This window comes from Neoarius graeffei, chromosome 8 (assembly GCF_027579695.1).
Source record: "Neoarius graeffei isolate fNeoGra1 chromosome 8, fNeoGra1.pri, whole genome shotgun sequence".
NCBI lineage: Eukaryota > Metazoa > Chordata > Actinopteri > Siluriformes > Ariidae > Neoarius > Neoarius graeffei.
The window spans coordinates 47,900,188-47,913,865 of NC_083576.1; the positions used below are offsets into that span (position 1 = coordinate 47,900,188).

The 13,678-nt window shown below is 41.6% G+C and overlaps 2 protein-coding genes across 3 annotated transcripts in view; one reads left to right on the forward strand and one right to left on the reverse strand.

The window, feature by feature from the left end:
- Positions 1-3,828: 3,828 nt before the first annotated feature.
- Positions 3,829-11,484, forward strand: lamp2 (lysosomal-associated membrane protein 2). 2 transcript variants are annotated; one of them, XM_060927709.1, is made up of 6 exons: positions 3,829-3,992; positions 6,788-7,368; positions 7,473-7,610; positions 7,806-7,860; positions 7,951-8,121; positions 9,952-11,484. In XM_060927709.1, exons 1-6 carry the CDS (start codon positions 3,950-3,952, stop codon positions 10,098-10,100), a joined length of 1,137 nt encoding a protein of 378 aa, XP_060783692.1. In that variant the 5' UTR covers positions 3,829-3,949; the 3' UTR covers positions 10,101-11,484. The 2 variants fall into 2 exon arrangements, with proteins under 2 accessions (XP_060783692.1, XP_060783693.1); XM_060927710.1 differs by lacking the exon at positions 9,952-11,484 and adding an exon at positions 8,277-9,843.
- The window catches only part of atp1b4 (ATPase Na+/K+ transporting subunit beta 4), a 50,996-nt gene continuing 48,792 nt past the window's right edge, over positions 11,475-13,678 (reverse strand). Inside the window, exon 9 of the mRNA XM_060927711.1 lies at positions 11,475-13,504. Within this exon, the coding sequence (XP_060783694.1) occupies positions 13,343-13,504 (162 nt within the window). The 3' untranslated portion in view covers positions 11,475-13,342. The remainder of the gene's footprint in view (positions 13,505-13,678) is intronic.

Genomic DNA, 13,678 nt, shown 5'->3' on the forward strand with positions numbered 1-13,678 from the left:
TTTTGCCCTTTTACTTTTACTACTTACTACTCAATGTATGAAAGAAAATGAACGTAACTGGGTTTTGCACCCATATCATTACACATCAACTTTCACACGGCTTCCATTTCGAGAGCGCTCGCTACATTCTCATTCTCACATTCCACGTGTGCCAACAGACCTAATGTGTTTAGCTATAGAACCACTTTCATAGAGAAACATACATGAACGGAGTACAACACAGATTACCATACGTACGACGAGTTTTACCACAGATTACCATACATAACTTCCAGTTACAACCCGAAATAATCTTCCAACCACGTCTATACAAGCACACCAATCACCTTGCATTGCTAGCAGACATCATACTACCCATTGGAGTACTCAAGAAACAACCAAAAAATATATATTCTTCAAGCTTTGTAACGGCCAATAGTGATACAATCTTGAAAAATAAACCTATTTTCAGTCAATATACTTCGAAATAAGGGCGGCACGGTGGTGTAGTGGTTAGCGCTGTCGCCTCACAGCAAGAAGGTCCGGGTTTGAGCCCCGTGGCCGGCGAGGGCCTTTCTGTGTGGAGTTTGCATGTTCTCCCTGTGTCTGCGTGGGTTTCCTCAGGGTGCTCCGGTTTCCCCCACAGTCCAAAGACATGCAGGTTAGGTTAACTGGTGACTCTAAATTGACCGTAGGTGTGAATGTGAGTGTGAATGATTGTCTGTGTCTATGTGTCAGCCCTGTGATGACCTGGCGACTTGTCCAGGGTGTACCCCGCCTTTCGCCCGTAGTCAGCTGGGATAGGCTCCAGCTTGCCTGCGACCCTGTAGAACAGGATAAAGCGGCTAGAGATAATGAGATGAGATACTTCGAAATAACCAAAAGTTTCCACTTTACGGTTCTTTACAGATCAGTATGGTTCAGCTGTGCTTCTCATGTATCTTGAGTGATTGGAGAATGAGAGAAAAAAATAAAAGTCCTCCCTTACAGGAAGTTACATCAAAATAAAAGACTTCCAGAAAATGTTTATTTTTACTAAACTACAAGATAATGAAATACAAATAAAATATATGCAATTGAATTTGTTTCCTTCTGGTTCCTTCTTAGTTTTTTTTTTCTTTACACAAAATACTTTGGCACAACTTTTATTGGAATTGCCTTTAGTAACCAATTTTAAAGTGCATATCCTGGACCAATTTCGGGGTTTTTTTTATACGAAAGTATGTCCCTTTACACACTCATCCAGAAGGGTCCTTTTGCCCAAGACCGTCTGTCTACAGCAGAAAAAATAATAAAATAACAAAACGCGTCTGGAAAAATCCCAAGCGAGTCTGGAGCCAGATTCGTGACATCACGTGCGGAAGCGCCAGCAGGCTGCGCGAGCTTTGCACGGTTTCAGTGCACAGCCTGTGTAGACCAAGCGCTCCCATTTCTCTCTCATTGTCCGGTCTTTTGGGAAACGATGAGTACTAATCCCATCATGATTGGTGTTGCTACACCCTCCTACGATACAGCTGTTCACCATTTTAATAATTACGTGATAACGTTGAAGAAATTTGCAGAAAACCACCAGGTCGTTTTCTCATAAACAAACCAGCACTGACATAGGATTCAGAGGGAGGCGTCCCGCAGATGACTTCATGAAAAACAATGTTTGCCAGGAAATCCAAATGCCAAGTTTTTACAGAGGCGGACCAATTCGCTTCAAATGGCTTGATTTCAACTGAATTTTTCTGGTATTGCATAAGGTAAAAAAAAATTGCACAAAATGCAAAATGTGACAGATACCGTATTTGACCAAAGTTTAATATAAAATAGGAGAATTACATTGATCTTGCTCCTGAATTTACCCGTGATATGCACTTTAAGGTGGGTTACAGATGGGTGGATGGATGGACCTCCCAGCTGGTAAATAACATATATTTATTTTTTTTGCAGTGCGGTTTTCATTAAATCCTACGCTCTGATTGGCTGGCGAGCGGGTCCGTATCCTACGGTACGGACCCCGGTTACGGACCTCTGGACTCGCTCATTCACAACAACAACAAACATAGTAGCAATTTTTGTCAACATTTATCTTTTTTATAAGATTTTTATCAAAAATCTTATACATTTTCGCCAGCATTTCTCAGCATAATAGCATTAATTTTACATCATGGATAGCGATAACGACAGTCTTCACAGCGAAAGCGAGTTTTACTACCCTGAGGAAGAAGAAATAAAAGAAAACATTTCAGGAGAAAGCTAAAAACCCGTAACTTGCTAACGCCGAGCAAAAACATGGCTGAATCCTGAATGACTCAATTTTGTATAAATGTATAAATGTATTTTTTTTCCTGCCATGGAAGTGCACTTGTATACAGAGGAGGAAGCAATCTGCATTACAGCCGTGAATGAGGATTCAAAACGGCGGCTCGGCTCGGTTTTCCCTTTCGGGCACTCTCGTTTTCTGTTAGAATTTGGTAAAGAAAAAAATCTCATCTCATTATCTCTAGCCGCTTTATCCTGTTCTACAGGGTCGCAGGCAAGCTGGAGCCTATCCCAGCTGACTACAGGTGAAAGGCGGGGTACACCCTGGACAAGTCGCCAGGTCATCACAGGGCCGACACATAGACACAGACAACCATTCACACTCACATTCACACCTACGGTCAATTTAGAGTCACCAGTTAACCTAACCTGCATGTCTTTGGACTGTGGGGGAAACCGGAGCACCCGGAGGAAACCCACGTGGACACAGGGAGAACATGCAAACTCCGCACAGAAAGGCCCTCGCCGGCCACGGGGCTCGAACCCGGACCTTCTTGCTGTGAGGCGACAGTGCTAACCACTACACCACCGTGCCACCCGTAAAGAAAAAAATTAATATGTTATTTAACAGCTTAAGGTCGGTCCGTATGGTGATATACCGTGACCTCGTCCTTGAATACCGACCTCGGCCCAGACGGCCTCGCTCAGTACTTTCAAGACTTCGGTCACGGTATTTCACCACACGGACCTCCCAGCTGGTAAATAACATATATCTCATCTCATCTCATTATCTCTAGCCGCTTTATCCTTCTACAGGGTCGCAGGCAAGCTGGAGCCTATCCCAGCTGACTACGGGCGAAAGGCGGGGTACACCCTGGACAAGTCGCCAGGTCATCACAGGGCTGACACATAGACACAGACAACCATTCACACTCACATTCACACCTACGGTCAATTTAGAGTCACCAGTTAACCTAACCTGCATGTCTTTGGACTGTGGGGGAAACCGGAGCACCCGGAGGAAACCCACGTGGACACGGGGAGAACATGCAAACTCCGCACAGAAAGGCCCTCGCCGGCCACGGGGCTCGAACCCGGACCTTCTTGCTGTGAGGCGACAGCGCTAACCACTACACCACCGTGCCGCCCGTAAAGAAAAAAATTAATATGTTATTTCACAGCTTACGGTCGGTCCGTATGGTGATATACCGTGACCTCGGCCTTGAATACCGACCTCGGCCCAGACGGCCTCGCTCAGTACTTTCAAGACTTCGGTCACGGTATTTCACTACACGGACCTCCCAGCTGGTAAATAACATATATATGTATGTAAATCTATCAGCTTCACTGCTGCAGTAATTTTCATACATGTTTTTATTATTATTATTATTATTATTATTATTATTATTATTATTATTATTATATAGTTTTGCAAAGGGGGCATATGAGGTGTGGTCACTCTGGACCACCACACGGCGCTAATCCAGGGCTGTTCACACAACCATCGACTTCAAAACTCCCCTCCTGTGGGGATTTCTGGTGAACCATGGCAACACTGTGGAGCAGCTCGCTTGTCATGTGACTTCCGATCAGCTGGGCTGATTTTCAGCCTTTTATAACGCCAGCTTCAGCTGCTCAGTCAGGTGTAGCTGCTCCTTTTTATTTTTTTTATTTCACACACTTGGTTTTCTAGGAGCTGTGTGGCGAAGTAACCGTGGATATGTTTCGCTGTGTTTGCTTGTTCATTTTGCTTCCTTCGTGTGGTAAATATCTATCCCTTTTAATTTGAATTCTCCATTGTAGTAACTTTTTATTCACTGAAATTTCAGGCCCGAATGCTAACGCTGGCTAGCTAAATAGCTTCCCAGTGTATTGGCAAAGCGGGCAGCTCGCCGTTAGTTAACAGTTGTTGTGTTTTTAACGTGTTTTTATTTATTTAAATGTCATGACGAGTTGTTTACTTGTAGAGTGCAGTTATGTTTGCTTGTTGAAATTTGACACGATTTGATGGCTCGCTAGAAACGGCTTCTCCTGGCTAGCTGTTTGTAGTTTCACTATTTCAAGCAAATGTTTTGCTAATGGTCAGTGATTGTTTCATTTTAATATAACATGCTTGTAGTAAAGACGGTGGTTTTTTTTTATTTTATTGTAATATCGCTTTTTTTTTTTTTTTTTTTTTTACTTCGATCAAATGAAGTGTGCTGTGGTAACTTATTGCCCTGTCGTTAAGGTGTTTGGCTTTTGGGCATGTGACCTGCTGAAGCTTTCCTTGCCAGTCTTTATTCGACACCATGTGACCAGGAGCCCTTGACATTTGAGTAACCTCTGTAAAATGTCTCCAGCTGATCATTTATATTGCTCTAGTTAGTCTAAACTGAAATCACGTCAATGTGAACTTCTAGTGTCCATTGTACTGTCAGGAGCACATTCAGTGAACGGCTGATTCTTCCACGCTGCACAACTGGGAGACACAGGAAATCATTCCTACCTGTTGCTGTACAATGCCACTGTGCAATATATGTATCTAGGAATCATTGTGTATATAAAGTCACTTCATCTTGCTTTTATTTAAAAATTTCAGGTTATCTTCTATTTTTAGACATGTTTACTACTTTTGATTCAGGAGCTTGGTTGCAAATATGAATTTCCCTCTAGGGATTAATCAAGGGATTCTGATTCTAAACTGCATTGCACTTTGCTTCCCCCTCCACCCAGTGTCTTTGACCTGATGTTGACAAACTGCAGCCAGGGACAGAAGCACAGGTTTTGGGTGTAATATGCATACTTGTTGCTTATCTGTGCCATTTCACTCCTGTTCCTGTCCTTTTAAAACATTACCCCTTAAATATTGCTAGCTTGTTAAATCGTTGGACCATGGGCTGTTTCAAAATAGACAATCCAGTCTGTACTCCTGCTGAAAGCAGCATGAACACGGTGATCTAATCTACTGAAGTTAGAGATGCTGACTAATACCCCTTTTCCACCAAATCAGTTCTGGTGCTGGTTCGCAACTTGTTCAACTTGCGAGCCAGCTGAGAACCAGTTTGCTTTTCCATAGCTCGGGGTGCTAAGGGGAGCTGCGTCAGTTACATCGCTGTGTTTGCATAAACCTTGGCACAAACATCGAAGCAGCAACAACAGTAATGAATGACTTTGCGTTTGTACAGCTGCTGCTTCTTGTTGCTTAAAAATGGTGACCTTTTGCGGTCTAAACCCCACCCCCCACATAAGCGGTTCTTTCCTCTGGCCCAGCAGAGAGTTGGTGCTAGCCTGGAACTGGTTTTTCTAGCCCCGGTGCTATCCTGGAACTGGTTTTTCTAGCCCCAGAGCCAGTTCTTTGTCAGTGGAAACAGAAAACCCGGTTCCAAACTAAGCACTGGCCCCGAACCAGCCTTGGAACTGCTTTGGTGGAAAAGGGGCATGATAGCTGGGACTTGTTAACCAGTGGTATTAAAATATACTTTTAGAATGTACAAGTGTCTGTGATCTGCTAAATAACAAAAGGAATAATCTAATGGGTTTATTTACTTTTTTAGCTGTGCACATAACAGTATAAACAGAACATGAGGATTCACCTTGTGTTGCAGTGCTGCTGTGAACGGAGTAAGATGGATCGATGGGGCTACATGAAAATTTGACCAAATGTGTTGTCCTTACTTTGTAAAGCCTTCTTGGGTTCATGAAGGGTGCTATATAAATTAAACTTGTTAAAGCAAATTGTAGCCAGACTTCCTGACGAACAAAACGAAGACCCCCATTGAATCCTCTGGTGCTGGATGCATGGTGTTGAATATTAATCAGCCAAGAGCCATCTTTATTTAAATGCTAATTATGAACATGCCTAATTGAAAGTGCAAAATGGGCTTTTTCCGGAGGAAGCACATATGGGCTAGGGATCTTCTATTTTGCCAGGCTGGAGTCTAGCAAGGTTCAATTTTACCACCAACTAATGATCTCTGTGCCAGTGTGGGGAAATGACAGGTTCCTGATGGTCCTTCCAGCAGAATCAAAAGTCCAGGGGTTGGTGCAGGATCTGAGCCAACTCCTCCCTATTAGCTTGAACCCATCACCCTAATCCACCCAGTGCTGTGCAACATGAAACAAACATTATCCAATCTGAAACATGGTCCACCAGAAGTGCCAAGATGGGAGTTGCTGGTATGGGTCTGACTCCACCCCATGGACTTTGTTTTGCCCTAAGGGGATTTTTGGGGGTTTCTCTCAGTTCATGACCTAGTTTAGAGTACCAGATTCATGAGATTGTTACTACCATAGTTCCTGTCTTAATCTAGATCACCTGATCCTATTAATCAAGGTCTTTAGATAATCTTAAGTGTCTTTGCCAGGTAGGTTGTCTGGGAAGAAATGCTGATCTTCAGAAGTGACCTTATTCACAAGTTTGTCTTAATACATGAGCTGCTACCCATGTTGGTGGTTTTGCTTTTGTTGGGGGTGGAAGTTCATTTGCTAGATAAAATCAGTATAGCATGCAGTTGGGTGTTTTTGTGTATGGCTGAAATGCAAGTTTAATACCTCCAATTTCTTTGCTCTTTTGTAGTTCTTGGGCAGGCTGATTTGCTTCTGGCAACACCTTCCAAGAGCTCTGTATCTTCCAATGATCAGCCAGTTTGGGAAGGTAACTATGCGTCTGTAGCCTTGCCTACCACAGAAGGCTCTGTCAAAGCTGTGATTGCAAGCACTCCTGAGCCATATGTGCCCGATGCTACAACTTCCCAGCCTGCTGCAGACAGCAGTGATGCAAAAGAAAAAACAACTCTGCAGTCTAATGCTACAACTGTTGCAACGACGGCTGCGCCAGCCCCTCAGCCCACCAATGCAACGACGGCTGCGCCAGCCCCTCAGCCCACCAATGCAACGACGGCTGCGCCAGCCCCTCAGCCCACCAATGCAACGACGGCTGCGCCAGCCCCTCAGCCCACCAATGCAACGACGGCTGCGCCAGCCCCTCAGCCCACCAATGCAACGACGGCTGCGCCAGCCCCTCAGCCCACCAATGCAACGACGGCTGCTCCTACAACTCCACCACTGCCTGAGATTGGTGACTATGTTGTCCGGGCTGAGTGGAACTCCTCTGCGTGTCTGATGGCAAGGATGGGTTTGCAATTTAGCTTCAGAATGGTATGTATATTCTGGCACAGTTATAAGCTGTTACAAGCTACTCAGTTCCTTTGAATATGACTTGGGCCTTTTTAAATGTTACCTTGTGTATTGCTTCCATTCAGGGAGACAGCTTTCAGACAATAAATCTCAACCCAAATCCTAATGTGACTACCACCAGTGGAACTTGTGGAAATAATGGCAGTGACTCTGCACTTGTGCTTAAATCTGACACAATTATTGTCCAGTTTATCTTCACCATTGTAAGTATTAAGTATGCTTAGACCAGTATACATTTGGCTGTTTAGATTTTGTGCAAGGTCTGCAAAATTAGAACCAAGATGTTCAGATTACTCTCCTTTGGGTTTAATCAAGCTGGTCAACCACTTCTGGTACTTTTTGAAGGATATTGGTGTACCATTAATCCACCCATGTCATGCTTCTCTGACTTTTTATAGCACTCAAGCAACTTCTTCATGCGTTCCTTGAATTTGACTGTGGTACCTGGAAGTGGTAAGTATCTTTTCAATGTGCAGCAATTGGTGTATTTTCTTCATGGCTCTCTCTGCAGTGACTTTCTTGCTAATCTCCCTTTGGTCCCAGGCCCCTCTTTCACTGCTGTCAATACTAGCTTATCTCTGTGGGAGGCATCATTGGGGAGCTCATACATGTGCAAGAAGGAGCAGAGCTTCAACATCACAGATGCTCTTATTTTGAATACATTTAACCTCCAAGTTCAGCCATTTGGTGTCTTAAATGACAAATTCAGCACAGGTAAGATCTGGCCACTTGTAAAACTTGACTCTCACTCAACCATGTGACTGTGTATAGAGATCCCATTTTTAATCAAGTTTTCCATGCTTCTTGGTTTGTTTGTCTGGTAATGTGAAATTGCAGCCTTATCATGTTCATCTTTTCTCTGCCTGCAGCCCATGAATGCTCAGTGGATGACACCAGCCTCTTAATCCCAATCATTGTTGGCGCAGCTCTGGCTGTCATGATTCTCATAGTAGTGATTGCATATATGATTGGTCGACGAAAGACCTATGTTGGCTATCAGACCCTGTAATGAAGTTCCTGAATCACAAATTACTTCATTAATTCAGGTTCTCTAACATAATCCTGGGGCAACTGCATCTGTTAACCTTTAATTGGCTAGGGCCACACTGTCAGATTTCTGTTTAATGTGATTTACTAATTTGGCAGCTCCTTAGATTCCATGTACTAAAATCTGAAGTGTGATGTGTCTGTTCTAGAATCATCAGCCCTGGTGATTTGTGTTTTTCCCCAGTTTTCTTGTACGTCTTTGCCTTTATTACAAGCAAGTGAAAGGTCATACTTTTCCACTTTCTGCAATTGGAGCTCTCAAATTCTGTGACTGACACTTTGCCCTATTTGTTTAGGGAGATTGGTCAAGTCATGTGGCAATTCCACTTTCATAGCTTTATAGTAGACCTTGCACTTTCTTCTGTTGCAGTGGCTTTTTCTCTTCCCCTCTGTGTACAAAGACATTAAGATGTACACTTGTTTTTGGGTCAGGTGAGGGGTTTATGGTTTGTATGATGCCATGTGGCATTAAATTGCACAGTTCGGTCTCAGTGTCATCTTGTCAAATTGCTTTATCAGCTTTGGAATAAGTTTCATAAAGGGAAGGCATTGCTTAGACACAGCCTTTGGTCGCTCTGTACATGAAGGAACCAAACTGGGTGGAGAGGAATACATACTTTTTCTATTGCGTATCTGAATTGCCTTTGCTGCAGGATCAGTTCTTGATGTCTGGGGCTTTTCCCCTCCAACCTAATACTCTGTAGTAGTTCCACTGGTTAACTATCTGCTGAATAGCTGCTCAGTTTAAACTTGAAGTGCAGTCTTCATCTGTTGGGTTTACTCTAAGAATTTAGACTATTGCATGAATATTTGACTGGCTGGCAGCACATGCAATCTTAATACCGCCTGAGGGTTTTAAGGTAATTCAGACTTTGGGGAAGGAATAAGTACCAAAAAGATGTGCATGTGATCAAACTACTTTGGACTTGATGCAGTTTTCATTTACTTTTGTATAACTAACTTTGGGTTGGAACATTAACTTCACTTTGAAACTGTGTGCTGTGGAGCTTTCAGACATGGTAGCATAAGCAGCAGTGAATAGGTATCCTATTGAATGCATGTATTTTCATGTCTCTCTCCAAAGTAGCTTTTTTTTTTTTATTTCACTTTTGGTGTGCATTTGATTCCATGTTGCTGAGAATCATTGTATCCATGTTCTTTCCCCACTGTTGACCTCTTAACTTTCTGTTCATGCTAAACTAATTGACCTGTTGCTGTCTGATCGGTTTGGCAATTTAGTCCTTCATGCATTGTTTAATGAAGGTGCAGTTAAGATCTATAAAGATGGATGTACATGTCAAATTTCCAGCTTGCTGATTTTATGCAATGTAATTTAATAAAGGGAATTCTAACTGGCACAGAATATTTAATAAACTGGTCATTGAAACAGCTAGTCATCAAGTGACTTCATAGCATGTTTTCTTTAGTGCTGTTAGATGAAGCATTTTTGTAAAGTGTTCCCTTCATCAGTTTCACAATGCATGCTCTCTTTCTCAGCTGAGGATTGCAAGGCTGATGAGGCAGGGAATTTCATCGTGCCTATTGCAGTTGGAGTTGTCCTCATTGTTCTTGTCGTGCTTGTCTTGATGGCCTATCTTGCTGGACGGCAGAGAAGCAGAGTCGCTGGCTATGAGCAATTCAAATAAATGATGCTCTTGATTTGTGCTGTTGGTACTACACTACATCTGACATGGGTTTAAAAATTGCCCCTATAATGTGAACTTCAATTCTAATACCTGGCTTTATGTGCATCTAAAAGGGCTCTTAATTTTCCCTTAAGCCAGCCCTCTGCTATTGAGGTCTGGCTTCTTCTTTTCTCCCCTTCTTTCTGTAATACCCTAACCTCTTTTCTTCTTTCCCCTGGCAGTGGAGGAGTGCTTTCTGGATACTGATTTAAGCTTTGTGCCGGTTGCTGTTGGCCTGGCTCTTGGCTTCCTAATCATCCTTGTGCTCATCTCTTACCTGATTGGTCAGAAGAAGAGCCACACTGGGTACCAGTCTGTGTAACTCTTCCTGCTGCCGCCCCCCCCAAAAAAAAAAAAAAATCAGTGCTTTGCCTATAGTCTTGAGCTTGTCCTGTGCTCTGCAACTGGTCCTCTTACTCCATCTTGCAAGTATCTACTGCTTCTGTGAAGTCCTCACTTGTCTGTCTGGTTTTTAAATTTGGCTTTTTCCCCTTAACAAGCAGCATGCCATGTTGCTACAGCGTCACTGGGTTGGATATTGTTAAATTAATCCCTGGCCTTGCACTGAATGCTTAAAATGCATGGAGAAATGATAGCTCCTTCAAGATTATCTATTTTGTGCTATATCCATGTGCTTTAATTTTCCCCTTCAGTGTAAATGGGTGGGTTTTTTCCCTTTTCCTCCCTGTACAACTTGGGCATGTATCACTTAATTTTGTGTTGGAAAGAAAAGTCTAGTACCTCTTGCACTTGGTACATTGTAAGGAAAAAAGGGACACTACTATTTGCAGTGAGCATTTGTAACTAAATTTCTCAACCCACTAACCTCCCTCTTGGAACAGTTAATATAATGTGGGTCAGTTGGCCAGAAGTGCTTTTTTTTTTTTTTTTTTTTTTTTTTAAATTGGATTAGGCTTTTAGTCAAGACTCACTCCATCTGGCAGTGGACCCCTTATTTGCTCCATTCTATTGACCATATAAATTTGTGTATAAAGTCAACCTTAAATATTGTGTGCCTTTTTCACTTTGTTCCTTAGCTTCACTAGAAGGTTCAATAAAATGCCTGACTTTGGTACCTTGGTCTGTTTTTGCATCAAATACTTAATGCAACTCATTGATCACACTTTTAGTTAAGGGTCATGTGAATTGACCTAGAATGATTGTAAAAGCTGGATCTGAGCAATTTTTGTGCAAAGGTCATAATAGTTTATTAAATAGCTTATGAAATTAAGCACAGTCCTTTATTTGCCAGTATAAGTTTGAAACAGCTCCCTGCTCAGCTTTGTTTTACTGCTGCATTTTGTTTTCTGCTATAGCCAATAAAAACACACTTCATTTGGTTAAATCTGGTCCATCTTTATTTTTATATGCCTAGAACATTAGGAGTGCTTGTTTTAAACATGAGACATTTGTGCTGTTCGTGGCGTTCAATGAACCACCACCAAAGAATTTACACTTTCCCTCTAGCCATCAGTTAATAACTATATGTCAATTATGCAAAGACAATTAATAAATAATACTGATATCTTTCTCACAGAGAACCAAAAGTATAGTATTTTCACCTTGAGTTTGTGGTTCTGTATATGCAGTCATGTAAAATGCTCTGTAGGGGTTTTCAGTGTAAATCCAGCAAAAAAATAACTTGATCAGAAGCATTGTTCCACACTTTAGAAAAATATATTTAAGACAATTTAGTTGTGAAAAGAAATCTAGTAAGATGTCTAATTTTTATTGCAAAGGAAGGCCATTCAAGCTTTAAAGTGCATATCATGGGTAAATTCAGGAGTAAGATCAATGTAATTCTCCCCTTTTATTAAACTTTGGTCATTTTTGTGCAAAATTTTAACCTTGCGCAATAGCAGGAAAATTCAGTTGTAATCAAGCCATTTGAGGTGAATTCGTCTGCCTTTGAGAAGTTGGCATTTGGATTTCCTGGGAAATATTGATTTTCGTGATGTCGGGGGTGGGACACCTCCTTCTGGATCCTACTGTACGTCAGCACTGGTCATTTTCTGCAAGTTTCTTCAACATTATCACAATTATTAAAATGCTTAACAGATGTATCGTAGGAGGGTGTAGCAACACTAATCTTGATGGGATTAGTACTCATCATTTTCCAGAAGACCGGACAACGAGAGAGAAATGGGAGCGCTTCGGGCGAGGCACTTGGAAGCCGAGGACCAAGCAGAGCCGAGAAAAAGACCAAGAAAATCAGCAATTCACAAGTTGGCTATTGCCAGGGTAAGAAATAATTCTGACATCTCATTCATCCAAAGGTGAAGTAACATTGCGCTCATGTGACAATTCCATATTTCAATACAAAATCGCTAGCTGTTAAACTTGGTCTACACAGGCTGTGCACTGAAACCATGCAAGCTCACGCAGCCTGCTGGCGCTTCCACAGGTAACGTCACAAATCTGGCTCCAGACTCCCTTGGGATTTTTCCAGATGCGTGTTATTTTTTCTGCTGTAGACAGATGGCCTTGTGCAAAATTACCCTTCTGGATGAGTGTGTAAAGGGACATACTTTCATAAAAAAAAATGAAATTGGTCCAGGATATGCACTTTAACACAACTGAAGGGGGGATCTTAAATCTAGCTTCATGCTGGAAACCTTTTGCAGTTGAGTTCAAATTGGCTGCCAATTGTTTAATACGGTTTTGATCTTTTTTTGAACTGTGTGGATATTTGTCATGTGATTTTTAGTGAGAATAATTTGCCATAGGAGAATTTTGTAGTTGATCAGTAACCCACATCTTGGTATGCACTTTTTGCCTTTTTTCATAAAGTGATTTGTTAATCACGTGTATGGCTTCAGAGCTAAACATCTCTTAATTTGTACAAAAGAAAAAACATACAACTGACTTTAGATATCTTAGTAAACTGACCCAATACTGACCCTCTTTACTGTACAGTGTATATCTACATTTTAACACATTTGGCTCACAACCTAACCTTTTTTTTTTAACTTAAAGTAGCAAATTTAATGTATGATCAACAATTTATGCTCTTGCACTATTCTAAATTATATACTGCAATGTTTTGCTCTTAGTAGCCTACTGGGGCATTTTGTAAGCATGTATGTGCTAAACACAAGTAAAAGGCACAGTGACAGGAAAATGGGTAAAGATGGTACATTTGACTATTTTAATCACAATGTACACAGAAGTTTGTTTAGCCCCATTGCATTCCTACTTCCACACTATGCACCAACTTGCAGATTAAAAGACACACTACCAAGGAAGCGGTCGGTTGGTGAATCATTGATTATCCCCTTGCCGTTTAGCTTACACTGCATGTGCAGATGAGCATCAAGCTTGAGATTGGGAAAGCGAACAGCCACCAGAGGAGAAGTGTAGTTTACCTGTACACAGTAATTTAATGAGATTAAAAATCATATTGTAAAATTAAATCATGATAATGAGGTTATCTTTCTTGGACATTCTGACTGTTAATTAAATTTAAATCTGAAAATGCATTTTTTTTTTTTTACAACATTTCAGAAATAAATATTCATTTAATAATTAGGTTAAAGTGT

Coding starts and splice junctions, on each gene's coding strand:
- lamp2 (XM_060927709.1), top strand. CDS start 3,950: ATGTTTCGCTGTGTTTGCTTGTTCATTTTGCTTCCTTCGTGTG. Junction 7,369..7,472: donor TGCAATTTAGCTTCAGAATG/GTATGTATATTC, acceptor GCTTCCATTCAG/GGAGACAGCTTTCAGACAAT. Junction 7,861..7,950: donor GACTGTGGTACCTGGAAGTG/GTAAGTATCTTT, acceptor CTTTGGTCCCAG/GCCCCTCTTTCACTGCTGTC.